Source organism: Triplophysa dalaica, chromosome 17, assembly GCF_015846415.1.
Source record: "Triplophysa dalaica isolate WHDGS20190420 chromosome 17, ASM1584641v1, whole genome shotgun sequence".
NCBI lineage: Eukaryota > Metazoa > Chordata > Actinopteri > Cypriniformes > Nemacheilidae > Triplophysa > Triplophysa dalaica.
In genome coordinates this window covers 10,902,075-10,919,361 of record NC_079558.1, presented here as the reverse complement: position 1 = coordinate 10,919,361, position 17,287 = coordinate 10,902,075, and the positions used below count along the sequence as shown (strand labels likewise).

Here is a 17,287-nt window from a genome sequence, read left to right as displayed (position 1 = left end):
TTAGACAAACACATAAACAAACTTGATAGACAGGTGTATATTTAATTAAACTCTATATTGCAGAAAAGTCAATCATTTTACTTTATTATAAATGTATAGCAGTAGGCACGAAAGAGAACTACAGAAATCTGGGAGGGGGCTTTAACAATGTCGAGTGATTTTCATGCCCCATTACAGTTAGACAATATTTAATGTGTAGAATTTTTAGCAAATATATTAAATGTTTTCCGTTGTTGTTTAATTCACAAGGGCAGGTCACTGCTGAGGAGAGGAAACAATATTGCCAGAAAACCTTCCTAATACCCCACATTAATAAAAAGGTGTCCGCTGGGAAGCTTAATACAAATAAACACTTACGAGCAACACAAAGATATAAAATTAGTGGTATGTATCAGTGAAGAAATGTTTTTTATTCGTTGTATTCGTTTTTATTGAATGTAATAGCTTTTAAAGAGAAGTGTGACAGTAGTGGGCCTAAAATTGTTATTTTGAAAGTTGTGGTATCTTTCCTGACCAATCCTTGATTGTCTTTTCTTTTTTGTTGAAGGAGTATGTTATTCTTTATATTATTTATTGTTGAATAACACATAAAATGTTATTGTTTTCACTAAATGAGTTGTACTGATAATATCCATCAGTCTTAGATCTCTATGTATGCAGGTTACCTTAGGCAGTTTTCTCTTGTTGGAAGATGTAGGCTACTGGAATATTATGCTGCCCAGTTTCTACACTCATTAAAGTAGACATAAAGTACAAAATTGTATAGCTCAGTATAGTCTCTAGAGGAGAATTTGGGACGGAATGCATTCTTTCAGTCATTCATCAGAATGTATATGCATGTAAGGCACTAAGTGTCGAGGAGTAGCTGACTACAAGTAGCTACGCTGCTAACTTAACTAAATTTTCATTACATTGATGGTAGCTCAACTACTTTTAAAACATTGTAGCTTTTCCAGTCGTTAATTTTCTCTTTTAAGAAAGCAGCAATGTAGCTCGACCAAAAGCTTCATCTATTCTGGCTTCAGAGCAGCATGTCATAACGTATCACAAGCTGAAATGGTTCATTATCCCCATCTACTGCAGCAACTATGTATTGCGGCTTTACGCTTCACCGAGAAGAGATCGTTTAGAACGTAGATGAGTGGGTGAATATTTAAAGTTCGAGACATCCATCATATTAAGTATTAAATATGAATCTTATATAATACAAATAATAAATAAACAATACAAGGGTAATGGAATTGTATTACATTGTTTTAAACTTCTCTATTTAAAACATTAGTCAATAACACATATTCAGGTGTATCACATCACATAAAAATACTGGGCTATATATACATTTTAGTATTAACTATAGTAAATAGTACTATATTACAGCTGTAGAATATTATGTTTATTATCACACTATATTTACATATACTACAGTATTCTGGATTATGTAGCTATAGTAAATGTATACACATTATAAATCTTGTAACATTTACTGTGGTAACTAAAAATGTTCCATTATGTATTACCACACATATTATTGTTTTAGTAGTCTTATCTGTACATGTATATTTTTATAAAGATGTGACATTTTTCTCTCCTTGGAACTGTTGTTATTTTTTCTTTCGTTATACTCATCATATTCATGTGTTTCCTGGCTTCTTTGAGGCCTTTCACGTTAAACATTAACATCTGAACTGAATTAGTATAGGACATTTATTTCCTTCACTGAAAACTTTGGAAACTGTAGACTTCATTTTGATTTAAGATAATGTAATATTTCTTTGCTTTGCATGAAGAAGGGGAATGGTGATTGTAAAACAAATGTTAAAACAAAGTAAAGAAAATACACAGTACATGTCTGCTGTAGCATTTTGGCTGAAGACTTTTGACTGAGGTTTTGTAAATCATTCACTGTTAGGATTAGAAAAGTGTGGATTTGTTTGTGGCGGACCTGTGCTGTCAAGCAATAACCTTTCTCAGCCATGCTTTTCTAGTCTTGTGTCAGGACCGTAACAGCCCCACGTGTTTTGTGCATATGCCCACCGTTTGTTGGGATGTGCAATGTGGTCTCCTGTCAAGTCTTGACAATGGCTACCAATCTTGACAATACCACTTTATTAGATATGATGAACCAACAAACTCTTGATAATGTAGAGGCCAAATACGATTTAGAGTAGTGGATTTGGTGCCACATGCTGGACAAAGTTATAAATGAAATCTGATTTCACCCTCAGTTTTTCTCAAAAGTTTTAACTTTGCCTCCCCTTTGTTTTATCTCATACAATATCAGATATTTGACTTCGAGACCCCCTGATAGAGCAAGAGTGGTTTATCCACTCTTTATTTATTCAACAAATTCCCTCTTAAGCATAATAAATTAGACAAACACATAAACAAACTTGATAGACAGGTGTATATTTAATTAAACTCTATATTGAAGAAAAGTCAATCATTTTACTTTATTATAAATGTATAGCAGTAGGCAAATTAACTCTATATTGAAGAAAAGTCTATGATTTTACATTATTATAAATGTATAGCAGTAAGCAAATAAACTCTATATTGAAGAAAAGTCTATGATTTTACTTTATTATAAATGTATAGCAGTAAGCAAATAACCCCTTTATTGCAGAGAAGTCTATGATTTTACTTTATTATAAATGTATAGCAGTAACCACAGAGAAAGAGAACCACAGAAATCTGGGAGGGGGATTTAACAATGTCGAGTGATTTTTTAGGCCCCATTACAGTTCGATAATATTTAATGTGTAGAATTTTTAGCAAATCTATTAAATGTTTTCCGTTGTTGTATAAATGCACTAGAAGATGTTATGGATGCTTAAGACAAAGAGAAAGAATGCCATCAAAGAACCACAAAGAGCGGATGCTCTAGACACCTCAACTCGGTCTGACACCCATGTATCTGTGAACAGATAAAGTAATTCAGTAATATTTAATATTGCTACACTGTAAAAAAAATCCTGTAAAATTTACAGTAAACTACTGGCAGCAGGGTTGCCAGCCAGTTACTGTAAATTGTACAGCCACAGTACTGTAATTTAATTTACAGCCATTTACTGTAATTGCAGAATACAGGAAAAACTGTAATTTTGAATAGCAACAGTATAATGCTGTATTTTTTACAGCAAATTGCTTGATTTTAATTTACTTTATTTAGAAGAAATACATAAATCACTGTATATCCAGTATGTTTTGCATACTGGATATACAGTGTTTATTTTTTTTTAATTGATACAAAAATACATTACAGACAAATTGTGTACGTTGTTGTATAATTTTATTCAGTAAGAACTTCATAGTATCCAACATGGCTCTTTAAACATTCATGTTTAAACAACACGTTAACCAACATTACCATCATGAAACAACATTGCAAAACAAGGCCCAAGTGAGTCTGTAAAACGGTCCACATCTTGATCCATCAGAGCACAACAAGTAGCTGGAACTATGGAAACGAAACAAGAGAATAATGTTAGATATTCAATTTATAGTCAGAGAAAAACAGAGGACAACATCTACAGTCAGAGAATAATAAAATGATGTAATTCAATGATGAGATCTGTGTGTGTGTGTGTGTGTGTATGTGTGTGTGTGTGTGTGTCTGTGTGTGTGTGTGTGCTTCTTACTTTTCATCGATTACACTGAATATTCATCATTGTGTTTAGAAGAGCGGCGACATGTGGGTTCACTGCAACCTGTTTCTTCTGTATCCTGGCATTTTAGATGACGCTGCTTGTTCCACTCTCTGGATTAATATCTACAAAGAGTCAGGAAAAACTAAATGTTATATATTAAATGTACAAAATATATTATATTAAAACACATGAATTAAATCATCAGCTTGCTAGTGTTAAATAGGGGAGACTTCTAAATAATTTGCCCAAAATTGCATCTCTCGTTGAGAAATATTGTTTTAAAGGTCTTAACAGGTATATAACATTAACATATCTATAAAAAGCAGGTAAGGAAGTTGTTCAATTAATACCTTTCATTGGACTCCAAGTACATGCTGCCCCATCCTGGTACTCAAGATTGAATATGTAACATGCTATGAACAGAGTGGGAAGGCCAGACATGAAGCTGTGCTGAGCACCGTCACACACAACCTAACCTTCAGTAGTCAGCATCCAGTGGCCTGCATAGCAAAGTGTGTCCTAAAACAAACAATTATACATGTGACAATAGTAATAGTTAATAGTGACTATACAATTATCTTTAAGCATTTTACATTTTAACTACATTTTAGTATAAGTGACTCTACAAACAAACTCTAAGCAAATTAAACAGAGTAACTTACACTTAAAACCGTACTTATACAGAAATGTAATCCAACTAACGTTAGGGATGTCACGGTCAAGAAATTGTCACAATAGTATTTTGTAACGGGTCTCACTCCCACCCTCCAACGGTCCTATTTGTGAGACAGGCCTGCTATACAATGAGGGTGTCGCTAACGTCTTTTGCTCAAGCTCTCAGCTGGCCTCCGATACATAAACTGTATATCTAGATGGTTACGTACATTAATCACTTTACCGGGCTATCCTCCGTGAACAACGACTTACCTCAAGCTATGGTGACTCATTTTAATTTGGTCTCTCGATTTAACGGATGACTGCATTTGCAAATTTGAATTACACCACAAAATAATCACGAGCGAGTGTGGTATCCCAACTGTCGAAGCATGTAACTTTTACCGAGTCTACGGCGTGCGCGATGTTCAACATTAAAAAAACAACCGTCAACTTACTAATACAATGAACTGTAGCTCGTCACATACCGCCTTCACTCCTGGTGTGAACAAAAACTCTAAATAACATGAACAACTTCTGTCCTCAGGTGCTATAGCGACGGAGAATGTTTGAAATCTTACCGCGACGGCGCTGCTGAAACCCCGCAAGACTCCTTCGGTCCCCGCGGATGGAGGTTGAATCCGGGGTTAGCAATATGAACCGCGAATTTAGATACCTCTATATAAAGTTACCAGTATGATAGTTACCAAATATGGAAAAAAAATACGTAATAAGTTACTTACCACAGGTGTGAATCATTCATTTTGCGCACTACCCCAATCTCGACTGTTGAAGATCATCCCGCCATTGTAGATTTGAAATTTACAGCAATATTCTGTACATTGAGTTAATCCGTCACGTGACCCCAGAATGCATTGCACTTTACAGCAATATTCTGTATTATTTAAAATACAGTCAGCTTCTGTAAAATAACGCTGTAGTTTTTACAGCAATTCGTTACAGTGTATGTAAGATATAAAGAAAAAAATCTTCATACATCCCAGAAAAACTGTAAACACTGTAAAACTATTGCATTAAAGGTAAAACTTTTAACCTATTGTCTTTAAAGACCGCTTCAGAGGACCAATAGATATGGACGAGCTGTCATAGTAGTCCACAGACCTGCGTCTTCTATAAGACGCACAGTGCTAAAAGAAAAAAATATAAGAAAGCTTGTTTGAATCTTACAAAATGTTTAAAGCTAAAACCAAAACTAGTTAATTCAGATAAATTTTCTTCAATCATCTATTTTTGAGTTTAATATTATATTGACCAGCACTGTTAAAACAGTGGAAGTCTGTTAAAGCAATTCTTTCAAGAAATAAAAAATAATGAGATGGACATGATCAGAAAGGGTTTCACAAACTCACCACTGAGCAGTCATTGTCCTGTAAAAGGCAAAGGTGAATGGAACAATGCAAGAAGATGGTGTCAGAGTTTTCAGTGAAGCTAAACATCCTGAAAGAGAACCTGCTTGATGTGGACACACCATTCTGCACCAGATCAATTGTGCCATCTTTTGAATTAGGGCACCTGAGAATATTTGAACATCAGTAGAATCTTGTAAATTATTGTAAATGTCTTATATAGCCCAATCATTGTCAAATTTTTACCCAAATCCCATCAATAAATATGAAATATAATAACTCTTACTCTCCAATAATCAGGTCCCATCGGACATGATAAAGAGGGTCATTCACAGGAGTTGCCCAACATGTGTCGATTAGCAATGCAAACTGTTGCCCATCAATTCCATCAACATTAACTTCCACAAAAACCAGCTGGTTCACCTCTATGTTCACACTGCCATTAAAGGGTTGAGAGAACTGCGGATCTTGATATGGAACCATCCTGACCCTATATGTGCCTTGACTTGCAGGAATCATCTTGTGCAAATAGCTGTTGAAATGTTCAGTGTTAAGATAACACAAACATAGTACTAAAACCATGACTTTTTTTGGTGGAGATTATACTTTGTTCCAAAATAAAGTAAGCAGTCTCCATAGATATCTGCTTTCTCATGCATTGTTCTGGTAGTCATGGAACCTCTCAAGTGATCTAGAGAGCTCCCAGAGCTGAGATACAACTTTATTTATAATCAAAATCTCCTTGTGGACACTTAGAATCAATGTATGCCATCTCCACTTTGTTTTGGACACATACTACTATTACTATTAATATTAATTGAAGAAAATAAGTGTCTAAAGTATGTCATCTGAAGTAAGTCTCACCTCTCCAGAGGGTTGATTTTTGCATTCATGGAAAATGCTTGCGTTTGAGAATATATACAGGAAAAAGTCATGTTCAGATAACTGTTCCTGCTGATGAGTTGAGTTGATTTCACATTCCCCAAAATAACATTCTCATAGATGAAGTGGGTGCCATTAGCCTGTAGAGTAGTGCCATAACAATAGGGATGTATTAGTATCACACGTGAATCTGAGGTTTGAGTATTATTACAAAGTCATTAAGTTTTGGAGGTTAAGGTTCAATCAGTGAAATAATAGATGCTAGACTTTAAAATAGAATTTACCACAAGATTTGTACCACACAAATTATTGCTATCAAACCGAAACTCCACTCTGCCATCCCTGACCGTTCCTTTGCAATAAGGATCACGGAGGTGCAAGACTTCACTAGAAAAACCATCTTCAAAAAGCTGACAACGGGACAAAGAGAAAAAGCCAGAACTGTTCTCACAAATTTCAAAGGAATCTGAAATAAAAGAAAAATTAAATGAAATTTCACAGAAAAGAAGAAAACAATTCAGGAAAGACAACATATTTTGATAAAGTTAATAATCCAACCGTAAGAGTCAGGATTAGATTTGGGATGGCTACACAAACAGCCGTAGATTCCGTCTTTCTCTCCACACCATTCTCCATCAGTACAATTGACCTCCGCACAGGGGTCTGTTATGGTTAACATTAATACCAGTTAAGTTTGATTTTGTGTAATACAGTATGTAAACTACATTGTAAAATAATCGCGTTAATAAAAGATTTTCTTTGGCAGCTGGGGCGCCAGAAATAAACAGTAAAATTACAGGTTTTCTTATAGCCTTTTTAGGTAATTTAAGTTTTAATTTGAGTTTTGACTTTATTTGACAAGTACATGAAAAATCTGAAAATAAATTAAAGTTTGTTACATTAATGTTAGGGTTCATTTTTGATTTTATTTTCTTCAACATTTTAAAATGATAGTACTTCAAATTAGCCACCCTTTGCTTTTACTTTTTCTTGAAGTCTCACGCTGCTTTTAAACCTGTTTTGAAGGAGTACGTGACTTTGAAAACATTATTTAAAAACAATTGTGTCGTAATTAACAAAATTAAATTGTATTAATTTGTAATTGCACAATTGTATTTTCAAACATTCAAAAATAAAGCATCTCCTCAGATCAAAAGGTTTTTAAGATCATGAAAAACATTTCAGACAAGTTAGCCTATGGATGGCAAGAAAAACTTGTTTGTGAGCAGTGCAAGATGAGTAGAATACTTTACCGATGGTTGTGGAAACAGATGTTGTTGACTCTGTTGTAGGTGAAGATGTTGTGACGTGTCTCACTTCTGAAATTAGTAACAATATTACATAACAATCTGTCACTCTTCAAAACTAACCTGAGTAACTGTGTATGTATAATTGTGCAGTAAATGTGTACCTGTGCAATACGCCGAGCAGAATGTCGGACTGACAAGCTCGTAGACAAAATAATCCCCTGGACAAGCTTTTACGTGTATGGAATGGGTGGAGTAACAAAAGCACTCATACCAATTAGAAGTGCAGACCTGCCGGTTGACCACTCCCTCTTCAGGCTGTGGGTGATGGCCATTGAGCCACAATGGTTGAGAAGTCCCACATGAGCCTGAAATTACACATGACTCCGGCATCTGAGCATCCTGTCCATATAAGAAAAGTCTATACCAGCCATTCCACTTGAGGTTATAGTCACACGTTCCGTAGTTATATTTATAATAGTAATTATAATTGCTGGAGGATCTCCAAACATCGTCCAGAGTGGTATAGCTGTCACAGGGGTCGACATTCGGACTGGTGAATGGAACTAAAACAGAAAATTTTAGGAATGGTTACAAAGAGTTAAGGGAAAAAATACAAAGTCATAGAAAACTTCTTATTGCAAGAAACTTTCTATTGTTTTAAACGTAAAATCAGGTGTGTCGCACACGTACTGAAAAGTGAACCCAAAACATTTTGATGGCCCCCAGGTGGCTGGCTGCAAAATGGTCATAAACCCTGCCACCTCAATGTAAACAAATAAGATAAAAATATAATACATATTTTGCCAAAGCTGTTTTTTGTCATTTTTTGTTCTTAATATGCGGATATATGTTCAAGAGTTCTTTTTCTAATAAGTTTAGTTTTAGTAGAAAAGGTATGGCGTTCTAGCACAATATGGCTGCTGTTGCATCATCCAGGTGGATGCTGCACACTGGTGGTGGTAAATGGAGATTCCCTCTTCGATGTACAGCGCCAGTACCCAGAAAAGCGCTATATAAATGTAATGAATTATTATTATTGTTATTAAAACAAGACTATTCTGTCTTTATTTACTCACCCTCAAATTGTTCATAACCTGGATTAATTTCTTTGATCTGAAGAAAACAGAGAAAGTTATTCAAAATATTTTTTGTAACCAAACAGTAACACCATTACCATAGTAGGAAAAATTACAATGGTATAGTCAAAAGAGCCCCAAAACTGTTTGATTGCCTACATTCTTCAAAATATCCTCTTTTGTGTTCAACAGAGCATAGAAATTTATAAAGATTTTTTTTCTACTATGGTAGTCAATGGTGGGCAAGAACTGTTTGGTTGCAAGCATTCTTCTAAATATTTTTCTCTGTGTTCATCAGAACAAATACATTTATACAGATTTGGAACAACTTGAGGGTGAGTAAATGGAGACAGAAAATGTTTGTCCTTTAAAAAATTCTTTAAGTAAATTTGATCCTTTGTTTATTTTATATTTTTATTAAAGCCTTTTGGAGCAGTACAACCAGAGCCCGTATAAAACAGAGTTACGACACTCACATAGACATTGGAAGAATGGAATGTGGAAGTAACTCGTGTCATGGAGTGACAAATAACTTGATGAAATAACGGTATGTTTATACATTTTAACGAATTTGGCGGACATATCATATATTCATAGATCTTATATTCGTAGATATTATATTCACATTACTCCCCCCATTATCCAACCATTTTAAAATACCATTTTAGAACTACCTATTAAACTACTAGCACAGTTCTGAGACAAATTATAAAGATTATGAAGATTATAAAGTTATACGTTTTAGAAATCTAAAATTATCGACCTTTATTTTTATTAATTTAAAGTGTCAAAAGTACTTTACCAGTGGTTGCGGGGGGAACAGATGTAGTGAGATCTCTAACCTCTGAAAAAAATGCATATAACTAAGAGTCATTTTTTAAGTATAAATCAACTAAAGTCATTGTAAAGTGTAAATGTTTCTACCTGTGCAGTACGCAGAACAGGAGGTTGGACTGACAAGCTCATAGACATAGTAACCCCCTGTACAAGCTTTAGCTCGAATGGAATAGGAGGAACCACAACATCCATTCCAATAAGAAGAACCGCAGACCTGCCGGGTGACCACACCTTCTTCAGGCTGTGGGTGATGGCCATTGAGCCACAGTGGTTGAGAAGTCCCACATGAGCCTGAACTAACACATGACTCAGGGATTTGAGCATCCTGTCCATAATAGAAAAGTCTGTACCAACCATTCCAGTTCATGTTATAGTCACAAGTCCCATAGTAATATAAGTTATTATAATTGCTGGTGGATCTCCAAAAATCATACAGACTGGTATAGATGTCACAGGGGTCAACATTTGGACTGGTGAAAGGAACTGTAACAGAAATTTTAACAGGATGTATGAAGTGGATATATATTTTTTGAAATTACAAAGTCAATAAAAACGACAGATTGCAAGATATTTTCAATTGAAGTCAAACCAGATGTGCTGCACATGTCTTGAAAAATTAACCCAAAACATTTTGATCGTCCCCAGGTGGCTGGCTGCAATAGGGGACATAAACCCTACCCCCTTTATCTAAACAAATTAGATATTTTTTTGTCATTTTCGTTTGTTCTTATTATGCTGATGTATGATCAAGTGTTTGTTTTCTTAAAAGTTTAGCTAAAGTAGAAAAAAGGTGGGGTTTGAGTAAATCATTCATGTTTTTTGGGAATATTGATAGGACTTTGATACCTCATGGCTCCACCTTATGATAATTACTGTTCAAACACTGGCTTATACAGTATGACATCATTGATGCAAGATTTCAGCGGATATTTATAGGACATTTTGGCTTCATTTTTCATCAGTGGAAGGAAGGCTCGGAAGGCTGCATCCTAAATCCCCTACTTCCATTCAATTTATACTCGGTCACATTCCAGATATCATCTATCATCTGTATTCCCATCTTTTAAGCTTTTTTATAATAGATCAAATGGTAAAAACCCGCACGTACATGTTTTAAAATATTTGTTTGTTAAGTGTTTCTTAATCAATTTAAGCGAAGACCAAATGTCTTCAGATAAATTTGATCCTTTGCTTAATTTTACATTTTTAAATAAAGCTTTTTGGAGCAGTACAACTATCATAGTTGTGAGATGATTTCTACAAATGAATGGAATAATAAACGCTTTTGGAAAGACATATTCTCCAGTTGTATATTATAGAGTACTTTACCAGTGGTTGTGATGGGCTCAGATGTGGACTCTGTGGTTGTTGTTGCCTCTGTTGTTGTAACTGAAGGTGTTGAGGGATCAAGGCTTCCAATTTCTAACATGAGGAAGAAAACACCATCAGTCGTTTCAAAAACAGGTATTGAGTGACTCTATTTAAACACAATGTAAAAAAAAATGTACAGCATGTTTACGAATAAATGCATACAAAATAAATAAACTGCAAATTTAAGTCTGGTGTGAAATATGTTTTTGTACAAAAAAAACAAATAGCATTTTTTTGTTGCAAAATGCTATTTTTTATGACACTTAATTTAGGGATGTCATAAAATCTACTATAGCATATTCACTAAATTATAACACAACAACGTTTATAAATCTAAACACAATAGCATACAATACTTTTGGAAAGCTGGTCCCAAAAATCTCACCATTGCTTAGTAGCAGCACTATATACAATGACATTAGAAACCCCATTTTGCACCTCAAGAGTTTGACTGAAGAAATAAAAACAACAGAAAATTTCTAAATGTTGATATACACTATGATAGGCATTCATAGATAGATGTCACAATTCCGCTATTCATAAATAAAAAAAATGATAATAATTGTTAACGACGTAATTTGTAATGTATTTAGTATTTTTTCAATGAGATCTACTAAACATGTATATAGTCTTATATAGGTTTATTTACCAATTATTGTCTTTTGCTGTTTTAAACAAAGATTTTTTCTTAAAAATGTGAGAATAAAATATCTCGTAATAATTAAAGATTTTTACAAAATTGACTAAATTTGAGCAGAAAATGTAGCTGTGTAAAGTGCGTTACTTACCTGAGATGAAATATTACTGCATTAGGTAGCTCAGGAAGCTTATCTTATCATCACAGCACTGATGCTGAAATATGAATTTGATCCTTCCTTTCTTTGATGCATACAGGCAGGACAGGTGTGTTTTCTGAATAAAAGCCAAGCAGTTTTCCTTTCGTTTTTTGCCAAATGAAACAACATTTTTTATAACAACTTTAAAAAAAGCCATTATCAAATGGAGGGTGGTTCATATTGTACCACAAAATATATGGAGATTTTTCTAGCTTAACCATTGCAATAAATCAATTGCTCTCTTTGAGGTGCATTGCTGTAGCAAACTAACAATCTTTTTGTTGAGATTTTGTTGAGGTTTTTGAAATTTGAGTTCAAAGTTGAGCTATGCTGAGATTAAACTTCAATACAGAATTTTCAATGATTTTTACATGATCTAAAATAATTGTACTGTATTTTTCGTATGAAAAATCATAAACATGCAGTCAACTGTTAGCTGCTGTTTTAAAAAGAAAAAAATATGTTTGAGTTTGCGAAGCGTGTTAAGTAACAGTACAACCCTGCCATAGTCATTTTAAGTAAGCAATTATGGAGCGAGAGACTGTGCTTTATTAAGAATAAGTCACGGCTGAAGGGGTTGCTTTCTGTCATAACAAAACCCTTCAGCCGTGACTTATTCATGATATTTCTCAATTGGAGTTTTGGGTTCTTCGCCACTGTTTGCATATGGTTTTGCACTATTTGCCTGGCCGGGGGGGGGCTGCTTTAGAATTCAGAAGTTTAACATAATAAATATTGCACATAGGAATTTATAGTCCGTTTAATATTTGACCTGTGGTTCTTTCTGCTTTATCTCAAATGTGTGCTTTCACTGAGTGTGTGTGCTACTGTGTTTGCATATTGTGTGTGTGGAGCACTTGTATGTTTGTCTTGTGTGTTTTCACTTTTTTCTTGTTTTTACAGGTGTATGACTTTAGTTGTTTTACTTGTAGTCAATGTGTATCATGTACAGCTGCTTTGTAACAATGAAAATTGTAAAAAGCGCTATTTAAATAAAGTTGAGTTGAGTTGAGTAGAGAATAACTTACCAGCCTCAAGTACCTTATTGCTTTTATAAAAAGTTACACATGATACAAATATTAAAGCCAAAAAATATATATCATTGCAACTTTCATGAAGTAAAATCACTTCATTCCTACCACTAAACAAAATATTCTCTGAGCACATTCGTCTGTGCATCATAGTGATGCGAATTGTTAGGTAAAATGGTCATAGATGTGCTTTATCATGAATAAAGCACAGTTATAGACCAATCAGAATCGAGGACTTTTATAATATAAAAACATATTTTTTGTCCTTAGTATCTATACACGTATTTGCGGCTTAATAGAGCCATACTTTGTTCCAACACACCTATATTGTCTTTCCTGAATAGCTTCAAAAAGATTACATTCGATATTCACAAAGGATCAATCCTCCAACACTAAAAACAATGACAAGATGAATTGAAAAATTGTGTATAGGCAGTATTGACAGATGGTTTTTATGACTATTTATTATCTACTGTATGTTAACCTACCATTCCTACCATTCCAACCTAACCTACCATTTTTCAACAATGTGAAAAAGGGAGGAAACCACACAAACACATTTCTTTGTCTAGTTCTATTGTCTTCTAAGGCGAGGTCTCTTTGAAACATTCAAGTCTCTGTTTCAAAAGGCAATGAGGCCAAACAGGATGATAAAAGAAAGGTTCACAAAGATTCTTTTGAACTAGACTGCTTTTGTTTCTTAAAACTCAAAATAATGGGTTGTTTTAAACCCAACATTGTGTCAAAAAACGCAACCATTGGGTTGCATTAAACCGGAAAATTTTCCCCAGACAATGTGTTGTGATAGATCCAACAATGGATATGGCTTCCAGATCTTATAAATCTTGTAGTCCAGTTTCACTACAGTAGATCTCTCCCTGTCAGGAACTTATTAAACCTGAAAATATCAACTCAGTTGTGTGTTCAAGTAAACCACCGGTAAAAACAGAGAGGAAACTCTTTAATCATGACAACAAAAAGTCTCTTTGAAAAGCTTGATTGCTCGGTCCATAATCTTCCCTCTTGTGCCCTTTAAATGGACAGGTCATTTTCTCTTTAATTTATTACTTTTTAAAGCAATTGTAAACTGATGAATAAAATTGTGGTTATTTTTTTATAAATTATCATTTTTTAATCGTTAATTGCAATAAGATGGTGTTTCTTCCCCCACATAATAAAATGTTTTATACCCAATAGTGTTTACTGCATAGGATACTGAGGAAAGTATCTGGAGGACTGTCCATTTCAATAACATTTCCTAAACTGGATAAACTCAGTAGCAGTTGCAGGAGTCCACATCATCTGAAAGACACACATCTGCTGAGGCTCGACAAAGAAGTTGTATAGAGGTGAGGAAAACATGATTTTGCTGTGCTATTTTATTGCATTTAATGTATTGTGAATTATTGATTTCTCTCCACAAAAGGTGCATCCATGTATAAACTTTTTAAAGTCTTTAAAGGTTGGAAATATGCAAAAAAGACAAAACTTCATCATCCTAGAAAATATGAAGAACACATAGATTTAGTTATAAAAAGATTGGAAAGTTAGAAACTATTTCTATATTGTTTACTGACCTAAAATCTCTTATTGCAGGTATGACACTGATAACTGCCTATAATCCATGGAGATTAAAAAAAATGCATGTGAGTCTAAGCATGTTTCTGTTGTTTTTTATTTAAGAATAATAAAGAAATGGTATTCCAAAAGTCACATGACGCCCAGTCTAAAGGTAGTGGTTTGGAGATCATCATCCTGATCATCATCAGCCTGGGGATTGGTGTCTTCAAACACAGCCCCATCATAAAGACTGAAGAATGTTGACTCATGCAGATTCACGTCATTTTGCTTTAGTGCTGGTGATAGGTGCACGTCACCTGCTTTAATATTCCACCGTTTAATCATAGCATAAGCCTGCATATCATTATTAACAGCGCTAAGAACATTACGATTAGAACACCTTTAACTTGATGACCACACCATGCGCGTGCGCGCATCTGACAGACGTCAACAAATCAGCAGGACAGTAGGCCTAGTGAATAGTAACGAAGTGGACAGTATGTTGAAAACAATGCTTGGTCATGGCTGAGCTGCAACATACAACCGACTATAAGCAACCACATATAGGAAAAATATATGCATGCAACTGATGACAATGAGAGACATGCTGACAAAAATATCAATGAATAAGCTATTATTAGGTTATTATTGTTTAGATATGCGGTTTTTATTTATTGATAAATGAAGAACAATTTACAAACAGTGATGTGCGAATAGAATGATTCGATACACCTAGCCATAAGCTAAATATAAATGCTTAAATCTAATCTTTCCATTTAGCACATACATGATGTAGCCTACCATAAGAGGTACCAGTCTTATGGCTTTCATATACATACAGTGCCTCACAGCCGTTGCATATTACCCAGCACTTGATTCATCCTTGTTAAAACCACTTCGCTAAAACGCTCCCACACGGTACTTTTCTTTCCTACCTTTTGTTTATATTTCTCCCTTTTTAAATTTCTCTCGGATCTGTTTTGCCCCCATATCTGCTTTAAGAAATAGACCGTCCTCTACCGCCACCACACGCGCATTTCTTTTAAATTACTGCAAATTAGCGCCTGCTTTAAAAAGGCGTTTTAAACACATTTGTATTTTTGAAGAAATTTTGTTAATATTGTATATGATATCATCCACCCGCAATTAATCAAAATGTATTTTTTTTAGTGGTGGGCCGTTATCGCGCGATAAAAAAAAATGTCGCCGTTAATCTATTCTCAAAGTTGGGTTGGGAGCTGGGTCTATACTACTCAAGCTATGATGACTTTCACCTTGATATTTTAGCGCGGATGTATACCAGCTTAACTGCACTGTACGGGGCGAGAACGAGATTTTTCAACTCGCGTGATTCGCGTCATTCGCGGAAGCAGAAGCAGCCTCATCATCTCATAACCAGGGCTTCATTCTCGCCGCCTCAACATCTCATAACCAGGGCTTCATTCGCGTCCTTAGCGCAGCCTCATCATCTCATAACCAGGGCTTCATTCTCGCCGCCTCATCATCTCATAACCAGGGCTTCATTCGCGCGATTCGCGCAGCAAGTAGGTCTATTGGCTCTTTGCATTAACATATAAATCACTCGCGCTTGACACGCCATTCGCGTTTGGTCTGAACACAACATAACGTTACTGTGAAATTACCGCATCAAACGTGACGTGCTAACATGGATGCAGCTATGAAGCCGCCGGGTTTGCTTCAGGGAATATTAATTTTTAAGAAGCTTCCCAATAGAAACATCGACAAGACTAAGGTTGTTTGCACCTTGTGCAATGCGGAATTGGTTAAAAAAACACTTTCAACAGGTAGTGGTCTAGCTTTAGTTGAAACCAGTAACTTTGTATTGAGATCTAATGTATTATGGCTCCTGTATGACATATCGCTTGTTGCTCCCTCACTCTTTGTAAGTCGCTTTGGATAAAAGCGTCTGCTAAATGACTAAATGTAAATGTACTGAAGGAGGTCTTCCAGTCTCAAGTACCACCTAAACGCAAATCATCCCTTAGCTAATGCGGAAGTAAACACAAGTTCATCTTATTGAACATAATTTAATTTTCATCACCAATTATCATAGTAGAACCGCTTTCTCAAGCAGTTTGTGATGCATTTTGGAAATAGGAGATGAGCCACTGGTCTAATGCGCCACCTGGCTTGAGAAACCCATTAATCTATGCCCACCACTAATTTTTTTATTACCCGAAACACCCGTCCCAAGGATCATACGCAGCGCCCGCGGATTTAACCGCCATCCGCGCATAACTATTACACACTGACATTCTATCATGGTCTATGGACCCCCTGAAGTTGCCTTGGCCACCCCAGGACTCCCCATCTGAAAAACTTTGATCTTTTTTTACTTTTACAAAAAATAAATGACCGTCTTAAATCTAGCTTCATTATCAATTCATTTTAAACTTTATTAGGCAATGCATGCATAACCTCTATAACAAAAAGGGCATACTCGTGAACTCTGGTTGCTTCTAAAACTGAGGTTTTATAACAAAACGGGAATACGCCTAGCAAGCTTGCTCATCTATAACAGAACATAGATTGATATATTTGATTATATATCAAACAAGAATTTAGAAACAATACAATTCTAAATTTTTATAGGTCAAGTTTTGTGATAATTGCCAGTGCCACCGAATTCACTTATTGGTAGAGCCCAACCGATATGGGTTTTTGGGGGGTGCCGACAACTATATGAGGGAGTATATCGAACCGGAAGTGATATGCAGTATATAGGCTTCATAATCAAAATCCCAGCTAACACAGT

At 35.1% G+C, this 17,287-nt stretch overlaps 1 protein-coding gene and 1 long non-coding RNA gene across 2 annotated transcripts; both read right to left on the bottom strand.

Annotated features, from left to right (window-relative positions):
* Window positions 1-2,810: 2,810 nt before the first annotated feature.
* Window positions 2,811-16,768, bottom strand: LOC130439430 (pancreatic secretory granule membrane major glycoprotein GP2-like). The gene is made up of 13 exons (XM_056772049.1): window positions 16,711-16,768; window positions 15,022-15,073; window positions 9,801-10,038; window positions 8,877-8,913; window positions 7,937-8,363; window positions 7,804-7,853; window positions 7,109-7,213; window positions 6,835-7,016; window positions 6,533-6,690; window positions 5,955-6,200; window positions 5,672-5,834; window positions 5,356-5,449; window positions 2,811-2,914 (listed from the first exon to the last, which is right to left on the bottom strand). Exons 1-13 carry the CDS (start codon window positions 16,766-16,768, stop codon window positions 2,811-2,813), a joined length of 1,914 nt encoding a protein of 637 aa, XP_056628027.1.
* LOC130438602 (uncharacterized) lies at window positions 2,967-5,262 on the bottom strand. Its single transcript, XR_008909353.1, has 4 exons — window positions 5,045-5,262; window positions 3,998-4,166; window positions 3,639-3,769; window positions 2,967-3,457 (listed from the first exon to the last, which is right to left on the bottom strand). It is a non-coding gene; the product is annotated as an uncharacterized LOC130438602 (long non-coding RNA).
* Window positions 16,769-17,287: the final 519 nt, after the last annotated feature.